This window comes from Podarcis erhardii, assembly GCF_964252035.2.
Source record: "Podarcis erhardii genome assembly, chromosome: 9".
In the NCBI taxonomy this organism is placed as follows: Eukaryota; Metazoa; Chordata; class Lepidosauria; order Squamata; family Lacertidae; genus Podarcis; species Podarcis erhardii.
Genome location: NC_138512.1, coordinates 5,951,123 through 5,968,140, shown reverse-complemented (window position 1 = coordinate 5,968,140; position 17,018 = coordinate 5,951,123). Strand labels below are relative to the sequence as shown.

Below are 17,018 nucleotides of genomic sequence, written 5' to 3'. Positions count from 1 at the left end.
GTTGGCAGGCGCTGGGACCGAGCAGCGGGAGCTTTTAAGTACTTTTAAGTACTTGGATCCTAAACTGTTCAGGGCTTTGTTTTGTCAGTACCTACATCTTGATTTGGGGCTTGTAGTTTGCAAGCAATCAGTGCATAACTTTGAAGATCAGTGTCACATGACCCCATCTAGCTACCCTGCTTAACTGCCTGGTCATCACATTCTGGATCATCTTCAAGGTTCAAGGGGAACATTTCCAGGGTTATAGCTAGAAATGACAGCCTGAGGATTTTGTGAGATGCTGTGGAACTATAAAAGAATATGTGTGACAGACAGATTTCTAAGTTGGGATTAACCGCACTGTTAAACTGTTTTTACACTTTTACATTTTAGATTCTTGAGGGAACTGAAAGCCAGTATTCTGGAATGCAGATTGGACAGCTGCAAGATGAGGAAGATGAAACTGCAAATGTCCTCCAGGATGAGTCAGCTGAGGCTTTCAGAAATTCTTGTGTTGGTATGTTCATTATAAGGAGAAAGTCTGTGAGAAAATATTTACTGAACTGTCTCATTTAGAATGAAGCTCTCTTAGGGCATTTTTTTTTTTTTACTTCTAATCATAGATCCTACATATTCATGTTTATTGTTTGAGGTATAAGTCAACCATCACTTTCATTGCTTTCTTTTTTTAAGCCCTTCAGCAACCCCATTTATTAAAGACCATGGGTCATAGCAGACAGCCTTCCAACAGCAGTATGGACAAATTTACATCAAAAGAAGAACTGGACCCCAATGATTATGAAAATAAGGTAAGACGGTTGTTCACATTCAAGGGTTAAGTGTATCTGAAAGCCGTTTATAATGGAATATGTCAGTGAATGGCAGGAGAATATGATCTTTCTTAGGGCCTGTCCATATAATACTCCTCAGAGCTAAGCCCTGGTTTGGTTTAGTGCTGCTTTTGAACCTGAGCTCATCGTTCATCTCCTCTGGGCAAGTGCACAAGCAGTATGCCAAGAAAAAACCTTGGCTACAGCTCATAGTTTGTCTGAAGCAAGACAAACTGCAAGCCCAGCTTTGGAAGTAATGCTAAGCCAAACCGTAGCTTAACTCCAGATAGTGTTGCAGGAACAGGATAGAGCAAAGAGCGAAGGGCCATTATATTTGTTACCTTTGTTACAAAGAACCTCTATCTTTATTACCAATATATAATTTTGCTTGTTTTTAACAGCTCTCCAGAATTAAAGGAGATATTGGTTGTTATACGGACGGAGATGCTGCTCCGCTAGTTCACTGTGTCCGTCTCCTGGCTGCCTCTTTTCTTCTTACAGGGGAGAAAGGTGGTAAGTAGTATAAATACCACTAGAAACAACCTCTTCCTGCTTCTCTCACTTAATATGGTTAATACCTGATTGGCTAAAATTCTGATTAGCAAAGAACTGAAATGAATGATTTGTTTGAAAACATAATTTAGGCTTCATAAAGCATGGTTTGTTGCTATGATTCCAACTCGCTGAAGCCATATGAAAGAAGGCAAAGTCAAGAACAGTTAAATCTGTGGCAGGTTCAATAGGCCATGCACCACTATACTGGCTTTCTGCTGATGTCTTAAAGCTATGCTATAATATAACAGGTGCGCTGTGGGTCCAACAGACTTTGGCAGAGGCTGTAGCTGGCACAGTGGGATTTAGTTCAACAAACAGGGAGGCGTTCCACTGTATAAGCTGTATCCATTACTAAGGACCATAGAATGTGGCGTTTGCTGATGATGTGATGGGGTATATTCAGATACACCGAGGTTTTAGGAAAGATCTGGTGAGGGCTGCAGTTCACCAGGTGATGAAGAACTGGACAGATTCCTCCAGGATACAGAAAATAGCAGTAGAATGCCCTAAAAACCTTTCTCTTTTAAGACAACATTTTCTGGAGTGGAATTAGTGTTTTTTGTCCATTTCCAATTCCAACAGTCTACTTTTTTTGTTACTTTTCCCTATTTAACTACATAGCTTGACTTCATAATATTTTAAATATTGCTTCCTATAACTTTGTATAATGGCTTCTCGTTACTGCAGTATCCAGGTGAAACTATTACAAACTGAAAGTGTGGGTGTTTTGTGTTATGCAATTAAATGAATTTTATTTCATTAAATGTATAGTCAGGTACAATTATCTTTTCTTTAGCACTGGTTCCTGATAAAGATGTAAGAGTCAGCGTAAAAGCCTTAGCAGTGAGTTGTGTAGGAGCAGCTGTCGCACTCCATCCTGAAGCTTTCTTCAGCAAACTCTATAAAATGCCTTTTGAAGCCACCAAAGAAGAGTGCGGTATGTTGAATTTCATATTGTCTTGTTTGTATTCTTGTGAAAAAATAAAACGTTTTTATTTCTGACTATTTTGAAATTTATCAGATATCTTGTCTGTAGTGAAATAGTCGTCTGTCCATAGTTGGAGCATTGCCATTATTACCGTACCTGCTGACAGGGAAGGAATGAATAAAGAAACATGTAATCAATAAATTAAAGAAGCCACTCTGCTTCAGTACCCAGAAATACATATTGAAAGAATTCCTTCCTCATGTGTAAACTAAGAATTACTATGTCATACTTTGAGGAATGCGGGGTGGCGTTCTTAGGGGACTTAGTTACCGTATTTTTCGCTCTATAACACGCACCTGACCATAACACGCACGTAGTTTTTAGAGGAGGAAAACAAGAAAAAAAAAATTCTAAATGAAACAGTGGATGTATGATTTTTGTGGTTCATGCTGTGGCCACAGACATGTGATCTGACGGTGAGTTTGGGGTAGCCCAATGCAAAAATCCTGAGGATCCATGTGGATCCATGCTTTGTAACCACATTTTTGCACCATTGCGGCCCCATGAAACAGTGGGTGCGTGTGTTTTTTGGTGCAGGCTGTAGCCATGGATATGCTATGTGATCTGATGGTGAATTTGGGGTGACCTAGTGCAAAAATGCTGAGGATCCATGTGGATCTGTGCTTTGTAACCACGTTTTAAGTGGGAGGGAAGGAAAAGAACTCAAGGGACAAGGAGCACGCATGGGGGGTGTGGAGAAAGATGCTGCTGATAATGCAGGAGAGGCTCCTCTCCGGCTTTGCTCCTTTAGAACAAGCAGGCTCTGCGTCTCTCCCTCCTCCCCGGCAAGGAAACCATGATAGTAACCACTCTGAGACAAATCAAGAAAAATTGCGACCAACACTCTCCCCCAACAAGCGCAGTGAGGTCAAAACACACACACACGCAGAGAGGGAACTGGCCCTAAAGTCGCAGGGCGCTGGAAGTCGCAGGGGCGCTGGGGGAGTGAACGGAAAGCAAGAGAAGGAGAAGGAGCCCTCTCTCACACACAGACACACAGAGTGTCAATTCTAAAGTCGGAGGGAGAGCGCAGGGAGAGTGAACGGGAAGCAGGAGGAGGAGAAGGAGCCCTCTCTCTCACACACAGACACACACACACACAGAGTGTCAATTCTAAAGTCGGAGGGAGAGCGCAGGGAGAGTGAACGGGAAGCAGGAGGAGGAGAATGATAGCTCAAGCACACACACACACACACACAGCCCCTACAGTGGCTAATCCAAAATCGGACAGCAAAAAACTGCAGGCAGGGACAGAGAGCACGGGGTTGTTTTAAAGCAGCCAACCCCGCTCTGCTTCTCTCCCTCCTCCCGGCTAGGCTGGCTGAAAAGCTTTGCTGCTGCTTAGCAGCTCAGTGGGGAGGAGAGAGGAACATAGAGGACGGGGTTGTTTTAAAGCAGCCAAGCCCGCTCTGCTTCTCTCCCTGCTCCCGGCTCGGCTCGCTGACAGGAGCCGCTTACACCCGCTTTGCTGTTTCAAAGCGAGCCACGGACTGCTCACAACTGCAGCAGATTCCCCCGCCATCTGTAGGCATTCGCTCCATAACACGCACAGACATTTCCCCTTACTTTCTAGGAGGAAAAATCTGCGTGTTATGGAGCGAAATTTACGGTACTTACTTATGGGACGCGGGTGGCGCTGTGGGTAAAACCTCAGCACCTAGGACTTGCCGATCGTCAGGTCGGCGGTTCGAATCCCCGCGGCGGGGTGCGCTCCCGTTGCTCGGTCCCAGCACCTGCCAACCTAGCAGTTCGAAAGCACCCCCGGGTGCAAGTAGATAAATAGGGACCGCTTACTAGCGGGAAGGTAAACGGTGTTTCCGTGTGCTGCGCTGGCTCGCCAGATGCAGCTTGTCACGCTGGCCACGTGACCTGGAAGTGTCTGCGGACAGCGCTGGCCCCCGGCCTCTTAAGTGAGATGGACGCGCAACCCCAGAGTCAGACACGACTGGCCTGTACGGGCAGGGGTACCTTTACCTTTACTTTACTTTGAGGAATAACAGCAATTCGTGTTTGGCTATAAACCACAATGAATATCTTGACAGCCCCTCGGCACTTCCAGTAAAGGCTAGGAAACTGGGATATGCTTTTTGCGGTGGCAACATGGGAATTCTCTTCTTACTTTCACGTAACTTTGGCTGTTCCCAGATAATGCTGGATAATTGTTGCTTCATGCTTAGTTCCAACCTTATAAATTGTTTGGAACTACTGTACGCATCCTAGGTGTTTGACATTTTGCCAAAGTCAGTGGAATTTCAAAGCTGGAGATCTAAGTTTTGATTCTCTTAATTAAAAAATATAATCAACTACACCCATATTTACCTGTAACAAAAAAATGGAAGTCTAAGACTAAAGAACATTTTCTCATTTGCATTTATTATTCATTTCTTTGATTTATTGTTTTCATGGATTTTATATCTGTTATATAATTTAAGCCCTCCTTCAGAAAAGTCTAAAAGTTTATTTCAGCACTGTGGAAAATGGCAAGTAACAGAAAGCCTATAAACCAAGACAGAGTTCTTTATTATCTGTACCTAATTTATTTTTCTAGAAGAACAGTATATAAAGGATATTGTGAATTATATTGATCATGGCGATCCCCAGATTAGAGGAGCAACTGCCATTTTATGTGGAACAATCGTTTACTCCATTCTCAGTAAATCTCGCTTTGATGTGGAAAATTGGCTAGCAAACATAAGAGCTTCAACAGGTAATAACCAGGTTAATTTGTAGAATCAGAATTTATACCATAAAATGCTTTCAATAGTTTCATTCATTCATTGTCTTTGTTTTTTCTTATTCCCAGGAAACAGCTTTTCACTAGTAGACTGTATACCCTTATTGCAAAGGACTCTGAAAGATGAGTCTTCCGTCACATGCAAACTGGCTTGTACAGCTGTACGGGTAAGCAGAAATCTCTCTAAAATATAAGATTTGAAAAGAAGAGCACATCTCTATGGTCTTGTTGCAGAGACAGGCATTCACAAATACAGTTTTGAAGCAGCCAGCAGTAAACAAAGATGCTTTTTTCCACAACCACTTTCTGCAGCACAAATTGATAGACCTTTTGCACCTTGGACTGCTGATCAACTCATGGTTCTGTGGGGTGAGGCAGGATTCCATTGTCAAATAGTCTCACATGGTATAAGGCTCCTATGGTGTGCTCCTGGGGTGTTGCAGAGCATATAAACTGCTAGAGCCAGGCTTTTCCTCCCCACTCCCCATCCCCCCATCCTCCTCCAATATAATACTCCAGGAGCTTGAGCTTCTTTTCTCCACACCTTTGTGTGTACCTTTGCTTCCTTGTTGTGTGTCCCTGTGGGGTCAACAGGCCCCCTGCTGTCCTACTGCTCTTACTGTCAAGATGTTTCTCCTAATTGTCAGCAACATTTAACCTTCCTATAATTTAAGACAGGCATAGGCAAACTCTAGCCCTCCAGATGTTTGGAACCACAATTCCCATAATCCCTGACCACTGGTCCTGTTAGCTAGGGATGATGGGAATTGTAGTCCCAAACATCTGGAGGGCCGGAGTTTGCCTATGCCTGATTTAAGACCTTTAGATCTAATCCTGCCCTCTTGGTCAGCTGACAAGTCTTTGCCCTCTTCTGTGCAACAGTCCTTCAGATTCTGATGGCTCATCTGCTTGATTGCTTTAGTGCACTAGTGAGGCTTTCTTTGTTTTCCTATTCAATGTAATAAATACTTAACTTTTATTTATTTAGATGTTGCTGTATTGATAGATTTATCATAATAGGCAGATTGTCCAGTTCAAAAATACTATGCAAATACTAAGATTGTAAGCTTTTATAAAGTTTAAATGATACGTACTACTATGTACTAATTATACTATTTAAAACAATTATTTTTTTGTTTTCCTCCTTAGCATTGCATCATGAGTTTGTGCAGTAGCAACTATAGTGCACTAGGTTTAAAATTAATGGTTGACCTCCTTACACTGAGGAATAGTTCCTATTGGCTGGTTAGGACTGAGCTACTGGAAACCCTTGCTGAGATAGATTTTCGGTAAGATATTATTTCAGAATTTTGTTCCCAGCTTTATTTATGTTTTTTTCTTTTAAAAATTAAGTTATAGTTGTTACTCCTTAAGGCTTTGCTTTGCTTTGCTCAACTTTTAACAATCTCTTGTACTATATCTCCCTATCTTTCATTTAAGGCTAATCAGTTTTTTGGAAGGAGGGGCTAACCACCTGCACAGAGGTGCACATCATTATACCGGAGTGAGTAATTGTTCTATGAAACTCTTCACTTTTATGGTTGTCAGGTTTACTTAACAGAAAGTAGCTAGTTAATTCCATGTTGAAGCAGATGGATTTTAATGCATATGAAAAAGAGACAGGGGCAGCCTGTCCCATTTCACCACCTGAGGCGAAACAGAGATCTGCTGCTGACTCACCTTGTGCTTCCACTGCTATCAGAATGCCTCTTTTCTCACTGAACTCTGCCAGAGCTGGGGCATTGTGGAAGGCGTTGCTACTCATCTTCTCGGCCCCAGGGCAAGGAAGACTAATGGCAGTGCCATGCACAGAATGCCTCCATCTTGCTGGCCAGAGGGGGTCACTGCAGCAGTGGGGTGGGGTTCCACCACTTGCTCTTCCACTGCCTGAGGCAGGTGCTTCACCCCACCTCATTGGTGGGCCAGGACTGAAAAGAGGCACTTAAATTTTTGCATAGGATTTCCAATGTGTCCTTTGTGTAAAAGGGTATCTATGAATGAGATGCCTTTGAAGATGAAATTAGAATTTGTGTCTTCATTGTTTGACACATTGTGATCTCTAGTTACCATACCATCAATTTTCTTACCTTTTTCAATGTGGAAGTTGCAGTTAATAAACTGTTGCTAGTAGTTGTAATGTACATGTATTTGCTGTCCAATTCCTATAGCTTTTAAAACTTCAGGAGCGCATGCTCAGTGATGTAGTCATTTCTCTGCTTGGAGATGAAGACCCTAGAGTGAGGCACGTTGCTGCTGCAGCTTTAATAAGGTATTGGTTAAATTAAATAATTAAAATAAATTTGCTTAATATGCCTTTTAAAAACATTCAGTTTGCAATTTTCTGAAGCAGGCATTGGGGATTAACTTAGCATTCATGTTATGTGTGATACTTGCATGCAGTAAAGGAATTGCCAGAGTAGAGAGTATTGATACATAGCAATATTCTGTTGGGTTTGGCAAACGGCAAGACTGTTTCCTGAATTTTGATGCTGCAGGACATAGTTTGGCAGTCCTTGTCTTGGAAAGAGAGACTGCAAGTCCTTTGTGAGGACTGAAAAGTGGATTTCTTTGACTTGGGGTGGAACCATATTTGAACTCCATTAGCCCATGAAAACCATTCAGTTTATTTCATGGGATGCTGGGAACAGTGAATTGGGCATTTCCTCTCACATGACCTCAGGCAGGAGCAAGGACTTGTGGAAGACAGGTACTTCCTCCTCAGTTTTTTCTCCTGCCTGACTCAGCAAGTTGTTTCTCCTGGCTCTCCTGCTTCTTCAGATAAATTTTCAGTTTTTAATCTCATTTTATTGTTGCTTTATTTTCCCTAGTTTCCCTTAGATTTAGCAACTTACCCCATGTCTTTGAGTCTTACAAGTGTGTGTGTGCGTGTGTAAACACATGCGCGCGCGCACACACACACACACACACACACATACATATTTCAAAAAATATTTTGTCCCTCCCCACCCATTTGTTTGCCTTAGCAACCTTAGTTCTTCTTGTTTTCAGTTTATTTAGTTTACTTTCTTGCAGAGCGTCCCTCTATACTGCTCTCCTACAGGGTTGCTAAACATGCTCATTTTTTTGCACGCTACAGCTCATTTTGCCACGCGCCAGTTTATTAATCAGATTTAAAGATAAATGGAGGAAGATCCTATCCAAGGCTTCACAATTGCGGCTCACTTTCAGTGGCCGCTGACTCCATATCACCACCTCATTTCTTTGGTGATTTCACATTCTAGGAAAAGATAGCGCCATGGCTATTAGGAAGAGCCTCTGTGCTAGAGAGATTGTGTTGGAGCTCAGATGTGGAAGTTTACTAATAGATCTACTAATCTAAGCAGCTTTTTCTATAAAATATATTGTATGTTCCGTCAGTGCATCTATTAGTAGATGTTTGAATATGATTTGTCCATATAAGCCAAATACCTTAATGAATTAAAAATGTTGGCCATAATAAGTTTTGTAATGTGGAGTAAAATCTGAAGTGTTTAAGATTCTTCATGGTAGACAGCCTATTAAGGCTAACAGGTAGCGTTTGCCTGTTGCTTTAAATGAATATCACACTTCGATTTTGAAGACGAGGAAGCTTGCATACAATCTAAGTTTCACTATTTTTCCATAGTTGACCCTCATTGAGGCCTTCTGTTCTCTGTTTCAGGCTGGTTCCAAAGCTGTTCTATAACTGTGACCAGGGGCAAGCTGATCCAGTAGTAGCTGTGGCAAGGGACCAAAGTAGCGTCTATCTAAAGCTGCTAATGCATGAAACTCAGCCTGCTTCTCATTTTGCAGTAAGCACTATCACCAGGTAGAGTTATGCTTTATCGTCTCATTGCTTGGCAAGAAAACTATGTTGAGTCAAATTCCTGCATAACCAGCTGGACCCCATTTCTTTACAGCATTCAAAAGTTTTCACTTCGCCCTCAATAGCAGCTTCTCTTACTTTTGATCGAGGATATTTATGCAATAGTGTCTCATTGATGCAAGCGGGTTGTTCATGGTAAATTTGCAGGAATAAGGACTTGTTTTACACTGCATCTTAAGGCTTGACGGTGTTGTTGTTGTTGTTTTTGGGTTTTTGGGTGTTGTTGTTTTTAAACTTTTAATTTCCAAAATAAAATTACAGAAACAAATTACAGTCCAATACCATGATGTTACACTGTGTATCTCAGTAATAAATAAAAGATGCATGTTTAGCTGTTAACAAAACTGAAACAGTTAATCCATTTCTCCTACATGAAATATCCATTAATATATCAATTTCTGCAATTTCCAAGACTTGGGTTAACCATTCTCTAATTTAGCAAGCTTCCTAGCTGGTATTAATTTTTGGTTTGTATTTTTATCCTGTGAGTATATTTGAGAAAGGGATTGCCAACCTGGTGCCCATGGTTTAAAAAAATATTATAAAAATATTTTTGGGATATTTTGGCAGCAAGGGGAATGCTAGGACTCTGTGTGTGTGTGTGTCTGTTTGAGAGAGATGCACTTGAACAGAGAAAGAGGGAGGTGTGGGGGGTATATAGGTTTGTGTGTGTGATCTGTGAGAGAGCAGGATGTTATTTATTTATACCCCCACCTTTTTCCCTGACGGGATTCGTGGCAGCTTGCAGATAAAAACAAGAACCACTAAAAATATAGAAAAATCAGTCATTAAAACCCAACAACCCTGGGAATATACATCAGGGAGATCTCACATGGGACGGTGAAGATCACAAATTATATTCAATTCCTCCCTCATTCAACAAGGTGCTATTCAACTTTTAAAGGGAAAAAGTAATGCCTATTTATTTATTGCTTTTGTTTTAGAACATACAGAGGATATAATATACTACCAAGTCCAACAGATGTCACAATGGAAAATAACCTTTCTAGAGTTATTTCTGCAGTTTCCCATGCCTTGACAACATCATCATCAAGATCTCTAACAGTGAGTTTGTCTGGAAGTTTACCAGCTGGGTTTCTAAATATATTCAGATGATTTTTACATCTTCTGTATATAAAGCATTGCTATCTCAATCATCCATAATGGAGGCTAAGGGTGGGAATGCTGCGTCATGCTTCATATTTCCCCATGTTATTAATAGAAATGTATTTTCTGTTTTGGTATTTTAGTTTGGTTGTTGTGAAGCTTTGTGTCTTCTGTCCACATCATTTCCAGTCTGCACCTGGAGCGGAGGATGGCACTGCAGGTATGTTTCTTCCTCCTCTAGAGTTCATGTTTACAAAAACAGAGGACCCGTCATACGGTCTTATTAGCTTATTTGCCATTGAACCCTAAAGAGAATGAAATTTCAAAATTAGTGTGATAGGCTGTCATATCGAGGTCTAGAAAGTCAGATAATTTTAAAAGATGGTTTAACTTAATAAGTATAAAGGTTTGAGAAACAAAAACTTTTTCCAGTGAAGAGGAATATGTGGTATTCGAGTATAAGGTGGAATAATTTTCTTTTCAGAAGTTAACTTTTTATACAGCTTACTTTTTGTGTGATACTTAGTTCCTTACTGCTCTCATCAAAGGCATGAAAACCTGCTAGAGAGAGCGGATCAGAAATGTTAATTTTAATTTTTTCTTGGGATCTTAAAAAAATTCTTAGTAGATAACTGATGTCTGTGCAAAGAATGGGGAGCCTGTGTCCCTCCCTCCAGATGTTGGTCTCGAACTCATATCTGCCCCAGTCACTTTGGGAGTTGTAGTCCAACAATACCCAGAGGGGGGGAACAAGTTCCACATCCCTAGTCTGTATCTTTCTCTGTGCCTGTTTCCTTATGGAGATTATACAGAGGACGCTGTGGCGATTGCCCTCCATGCCGTTCTTGCACATTTGGAGCAGCGGGGGGTGGGGGTGGGGGTGGTGGTTATGCCAGACTGCTTTTTTTAGATTTCAGCTCGGCATTTAATACCATTCTACCACAACGTCTGATGTCTAAACGGGAAGATCTGGGGCTCCCGTTATCACTGTGTGGGTGGATATTGCATTTTCTGTCAGACCGCCCCCAGAGGGTTCAGTTGGGCCCTTATACCTCTAATACGCTTAAGACTAACACAGGAACACCACAGGGATGCGTACTTAGTCCGCTCCTTTATATTCTCTACACGTACGATTGTGTCGCTGCTCACCCTAGTAATAGGGTTGTCAAATTTGCAGATGACACAACCGTGATTGGGCTCATCTCTGAAAGGGAGGGTGAAACGGACTATAGAGATGAGGTGGAGCGGCTGACAGAGTGGTGCAGAGCTAACAACTTGCTCATAAATACAAGGAAGACAAAGGAGCTTGTGGTGGACTTCAGGAGACAGAAGAGCAATGTCCAGCCAGTTTTGATTGATGGGGTCTGTGTGGAGAGGGTAACAACGTTCAGATTTTTGGGTATTGAATTACAAGAGGATCTGTCCTGGAGTGTCAGCACAAGGGGGCTTGTGAAGAAGGCGCAGCAGAGACTGTACTTTTTGAGAATCCTAAGGAAAAACCATCTTCCGCAGAAACTGCTGCTTGCCTTCTATCACTGTGCCATTGAGAGCGTGCTCACTTATGGCTTATGTGTGTGGTACGGAAGCTGTACTACCCAGGACAGGATGGGGTTGTGCAGAGTTGTGAAGGCAGCAGAGAGCATTGTTGGCTGCCCACTCTCCAACGTAGAGCAGATTTATGCCACAAGGTGCCAGAGGAAGGCACTGGACATAGTAAAAGTTCCATCGCATCCTGGTCACTGTCTCTTCGAGCTCCTGCCGTCGGGACGGAGATACAGGACGATGAAGACAAGAACGAGCCGTCTCAAGAACAGCTTCTTCTCCAGAGCGATCTCGGCCCTGAATGGGAAACCTGGACTTTGAAAGTCATCTAATCTTCCTTGCTGTATTATACTGTATTGTTTTAATTAGTGTTTTTATAGTTGTTTGATTTTGTGTGGAGTGCCCTACCTGGGTGGATGGAGCAGCCAAGTAAATTTTGTTGTCCCTGAGAGGGGGTAATGACAATAAAGATATTATTATTATTATTATTACTTGCTGATGGTGGATCCTTTCTCTGCCATGAATACTTCACCAATAGAAGTTTGCATCATCTTAAATTTCTGTGCCATGTTTTAAAGTTTCAAAGTCAAAATTTAGATATCCAAGAGTGAAGATTGCTTTTAAGCTACCAATATTTGATAGTAAATACTTTCATTTTTCTTTGTCGTCAACAACAAAACTTCAGTGTTAAGCTTTACTACTGGTTTCTAGGCTAATTAATAACAGTGTTATAAAGAATTATCCAACAATTTAAGAGATATTGTTTGATTTTTGCCCCAAAACTCAGTACCCTTTTGTAAAAGGACTGGCAGAGGCCAGAGTGTAAGAGGGTCCTTAAAAAATACCAGAGTAGGACTGTGTCCTTACTTTTCATTAACTCCTTTTTTATTTCCTTTTCCCTTGTGACCTTGGGCAAGGGGGGAGGCTCTTCCTTCACCGTTGCTAGGAGGATAAAGGCATGTCTTGCTCTCACCTATGAGGCTCAGCATCTATCCACCCTGTTACAGATTACTCCATACTTAAGAGGACAACTTCAGTTGTCCTGTTCACAAATTTTAGTCAGATGACCTTCACACTTTGAACATTTCCCTTGGTTTTATAGAATGTGCTCACATCAGTTTAAGACAGATGCTTTCTATTTTTCACATACAGTGGTGCCTCGCAAGACCAAAAGAATCCGTTCCGCGAGTCTCTTCGTCTAGCAGTTTTTTCGTCTTGCGAAGCAAGCCGCTTAGCGGATTAGCACTATTAGCGGCTTAGCGGATAAGCGGATAAGTGGCTTAGCGGCTTAGAAAAAGGGGGGGAAAGGGAAAAAAAGTCGGAAAAACTTGCAAGACGTTTTGTCTTGCGAAGCAAGCCCATAGGGAAGTTCGTCTTGCGAAGCACCTCCAAAACGGAAAACCCTTTCGTCTAGCGGGTTTTTCGTCTTGCGAGGCATTCGTCTTGTGGGGCACCACTGTATTCCCAAAGATCACCTTAGCTTCAGCACCTCACATCGTGAGGATGTATCCTGTGCCAATCAGAGACAAGAATGTTGATAATATACCATGAATGGGCCTTCTAGATTGGCATACAGATATATCGACAGCCACATTCCTTCCTTCCCACCCTCCATCCCTCCTTTTGTGGTTGTCTCCCCTCTTTCAGGTCCACACTCTTACGTGGAGGAGTCAAATTGTAGTCAGTCCCAGGTAGGCTGATGAAGGAGTGGGGGGCTGCTTCTTGCCTCTCTCTCTCAGACAGCAAACTAGAATAGCAATTCCAGATACAGTCTAGTCCTCTGTGTGTGCATGTGTTGGATCCCTCTGGAACAAGCTGCTGTGGGAACCTTGGAAGATAGTCAGTTTATTTAATGATTAATGTCAGCTTTTCAGAGTAGTTGATCTTGCCTGGAAGCCCCAGATGAAGGTCTAAGGAACTACACAGACATAGCAGCATAACCTGGTTGGAACTTCATGCTATCTACCAGGCCCCATTGGACTTCTTGGACTTAGTTGGAGATGTGTACTGTATTTTTCGCCCTATAGGACGCATCGGCCCATAGGACGCACCTAGATTTTTTTTTGGAGGAGGGAAATAAAGGGAAAAAAATATTTTATTCCCCCCCCCCAGCCCAAGCTTCCTCCTCCCCCAGCCCCCAGAAAGGGACCCAGAGCCTTGTGGAAGCTGCGTGCAGCTTTGGCATCGCTCTGGGAGCTTGCGGGGCTGGGGGAGAGGGAAGCCCTCCGCCAGCCTCCAAACCAGGTCGGGAGACAGCGGGATGGCGCGGTGCGCCTCCCCGCTGTCCCCCGAGTTTGCGGGGCTGGCGACGGGGAGGAGCAGGCTTCTCCTCCCCGCCAGCCTTCTAACAAAGTGGGGGGACAGTGGGATGGCGGCGTTCCGCCTCCCTGCTGTCCCCCGAGCCTGTGGGGCTGGCGGTGGGGCTCTCCTGAAGCCTGGAGAGTGAGAGGGGTCGGTGCGCACTGACCCCTCTCACTCTCCAGGCTTCAGCGAAAGCCTGCATTCGCCCCATGGGGCGCACACACATTTCCCCTTCATTTTTGGAGGGGAAAAATACGGTATTTCCATCTTTAGCCTTTATAATCTTTAGTTCAGTTCCCCAAATGCTAAACAATAAAGTTGCTAGAAGGTTTACTTCATAATTTTACACAAGCTAACTTGTGTTGCACCCGTAGTTGCATTGGTTCAGGCCAGGGAACACTACAGACCACTATGGAAACTTTTGCTAAAATTCCAGGATGTGAGGCAGGGACATTTTATTTGCATTTTTGTGCTAACTTTTGTATATTATATTTTATTATGCATTATAGTGTATATTGCCTTTTGTGGAAACTGACTGTTCATAATTCAACTTCCAGTTTTACTCTGCTGGGTTCTACTACCGAAGACTCTCAAAAGAGTAGCACTATTGGTATGGCTGGTTTGGTTCTGTCCCTGCTTTCATCCGCTTGGCTCCCACTAGATCTTTCTGCACATCAAGATGCTTTAATATTGGCTGGAAATCTGCTTGCAGGTAGGAAAAAAGTTCAGCAATGATGATTTAATCTGAATCAACAGCTTACTGAATCAACAGCTTACTGTAGTAGGACGCGGGTGGCGCTGTGGGTAAAAGCCTCAGCGCCTAGGGCTTGCCGATCGAAAGGTCGGCGGTTCGAATCCCTGCGGCGGGGTGCGCTCCCGCTGCTCGGTCCCAGCGCCTGCCAACCTAGCAGTTCGAAAGCACCCCCGGGTGCAAGTAGATAAATAGGGACCGCTTACTGGCGGGAAGGTAAACGGCGTTTCCGTGTGCGGCTCTGGCTCGCCAGAGCAGCGATGTCACGCTGGCCACGTGACCCGGAAGTGTCTCCGGACAGCGCTGGCCCCCGGCCTCTTGAGTGAGATGGGCACACAACCCCAGAGTCTGTCAAGACTGGCCCGTACGGGCAGGGGTACCTTTACCTTTACCTTTAACAGCTTACTGCTGTCATTCAGGTTCTCTCTTCTCATTCTTTCCTTTTCCATGGACTGGTGGCATCTTATTTGGGCTGTTGCAATGTTTCGTGTATGAAACTGCCTTGAAGACTGTTCAGAAACTAATGTTTGGCAGAATACAGTAGTGTGATTATAACCTGAGACCAGATATAGAAAACATTCAATTTTTGCAGTGAATATACTAGTTACATGGGTGGCGCTGTGGTCTAAACCACTGAGCCTAGGGCTTGCCTATCAGAAGGTCAGCGGTTTGAATCCCCGCGACGGGGTGAGCTCCCATTGCTTGGTCCCAGCTCTTGCCAACATAGCAGTTCGAAAGCACCTCAAAGCGCAAGTAGATAAATAGGTACCGCTCCAGCAGGAAGGTAAATGGCGTTTCTGTGCACTGCTCTGGTTTTGCCAGAAGCGGCTTAGTCCTGCTGGCCACATGACCCGGAAAAACTGTCCGTGGACAAATGCCGGCTCCCTCGGCCAGTAAAGCGAGATGAGCTCCACAACCCCAGAGTCGTTTGCGACTGGACTTAACTGTCAGGATTCCCTTTTTATAGAAGAGTTGGGATTTGATATCCCGCTTATCACTACCTGAAGGAGTCTCAAAGCGGCTAACATTCTCCTTTCCCTTTCTCCCCCACAAGGTGAGTGGGGCTGAGAGACTTCAGAGACAAGTGTGACTGGCCCAAGGTCACCCAGCAGCTGCATGTGGAGGAGCGGATACGTGAACCCGGTTCCCCAGATTATGAGTCTACCGCTCTTAACCACTACACCACACTGGCTCTCTATACTGGCTCTCTATACTAGTTATACTAGTTACTGGTCCATTTCCAAGCACAATTAAAAGTTTTTTTAAACACATATATTTTAATTTTCTTTCTTCAATAAATAAAGCATTCAGATAACATCCTGCGTTTTACAACATATGCTTCAGTGGAGGTCTTTGGGGAGTAAGGTGCCCTGGGTGACACTGCCCTAATTTCATTGATCATTGATAGGGAAAAATAGCTATATTAAAATGTGAAGATGGCACTATTTATACCTTGTTCCTAGCTCCCACCCCACCTCTTGTGCCCACCGGCCTGTGTGTGCTGTTGCTTAAAACGCCAAGCGGGGTACATAATAAGATCTAACTCATCTGTGATTTGAAGCTGCCTTATACTGAGTCAGACAATTGGTCCATTTTACACAGTATTGTCTACACTGACTGGCAGCAGCTCTCCAGGGTTTTCTGTCAGGATCTCTCCCTGCTGTACCAGGAGATCTGGTGATTGAACGTAGAGCTTTCTGCATGCAAGGCATGTGTTCTACCACTAAGCTAGTCTTTCCCCTAAAAAGAGGAAGGCTTACTCATTTATCAGCCATGTGTTTTACACCTTCACACACACACCATGTGTGATTATAGGTAGATAGATAGATACATAGTGAACTCTGGTAAGGAACATTTACCTAATACATATTCAAGACTTCTTTAATATATAATTAACTTAAGGAATTTGCTGCTTGTTGTGATTTCAGCTAGTGCTTCAAAATCTTTGAAAAACCCCTGGACTACTGAAGAGGACGTTAATGCTGGTGGTGCTAAACAGGAGGAGCCTTGGCCAGCTCTAGCAGACAGAACTCTTGTCGTTTTGGTAGAGCAAATTTTTTCCCATTTACTGAAGGTCGTTAATATTTGTGCTCATGTAATGGACGATGTTGTTCCTGGTTCAACAATAAAGGTATGGCTTTGGTTTTTTAGTGATATTGCTAAATACTTAAGCAGCAATAGTAGTATATGCTTTCCCCATTTCGTTAGGAATAACTGAAATGTCACAAAGTAGTGCAATTAAATAAACTCCAGTGTTGTCACTCGGCCATCCAGAGCCAAATTTGGAGGGCTGAGAGTGGGGAGAGAGTAAGGAAAAGTCCCATCAGAGAAGCAGATGTTGCTTTTTATGGCATTGTACTTGCTCT

The 17,018-nt window shown here is 43.2% G+C and overlaps 1 protein-coding gene across 2 annotated transcripts in view; it reads left to right on the top strand.

The window, feature by feature from the left end:
• HTT (huntingtin) overlaps positions 1-17,018 on the top strand; it is a 114,207-nt gene that overhangs the window by 31,806 nt on the left and 65,383 nt on the right. For both annotated transcript variants that reach the window (XM_081876178.1, XM_081876177.1), the window contains 14 exons: positions 373-496; positions 673-788; positions 1,211-1,322; positions 2,161-2,301; positions 4,901-5,059; positions 5,156-5,253; positions 6,236-6,375; positions 6,527-6,590; positions 7,255-7,355; positions 8,748-8,894; positions 9,896-10,016; positions 10,202-10,278; positions 14,459-14,613; positions 16,581-16,783. In XM_081876178.1, coding sequence (XP_081732304.1) covers positions 373-496; positions 673-788; positions 1,211-1,322; positions 2,161-2,301; positions 4,901-5,059; positions 5,156-5,253; positions 6,236-6,375; positions 6,527-6,590; positions 7,255-7,355; positions 8,748-8,894; positions 9,896-10,016; positions 10,202-10,278; positions 14,459-14,613; positions 16,581-16,783 — 1,758 coding nt within the window. The remainder of the gene's footprint in view (positions 1-372; positions 497-672; positions 789-1,210; positions 1,323-2,160; positions 2,302-4,900; positions 5,060-5,155; positions 5,254-6,235; positions 6,376-6,526; positions 6,591-7,254; positions 7,356-8,747; positions 8,895-9,895; positions 10,017-10,201; positions 10,279-14,458; positions 14,614-16,580; positions 16,784-17,018) is intronic.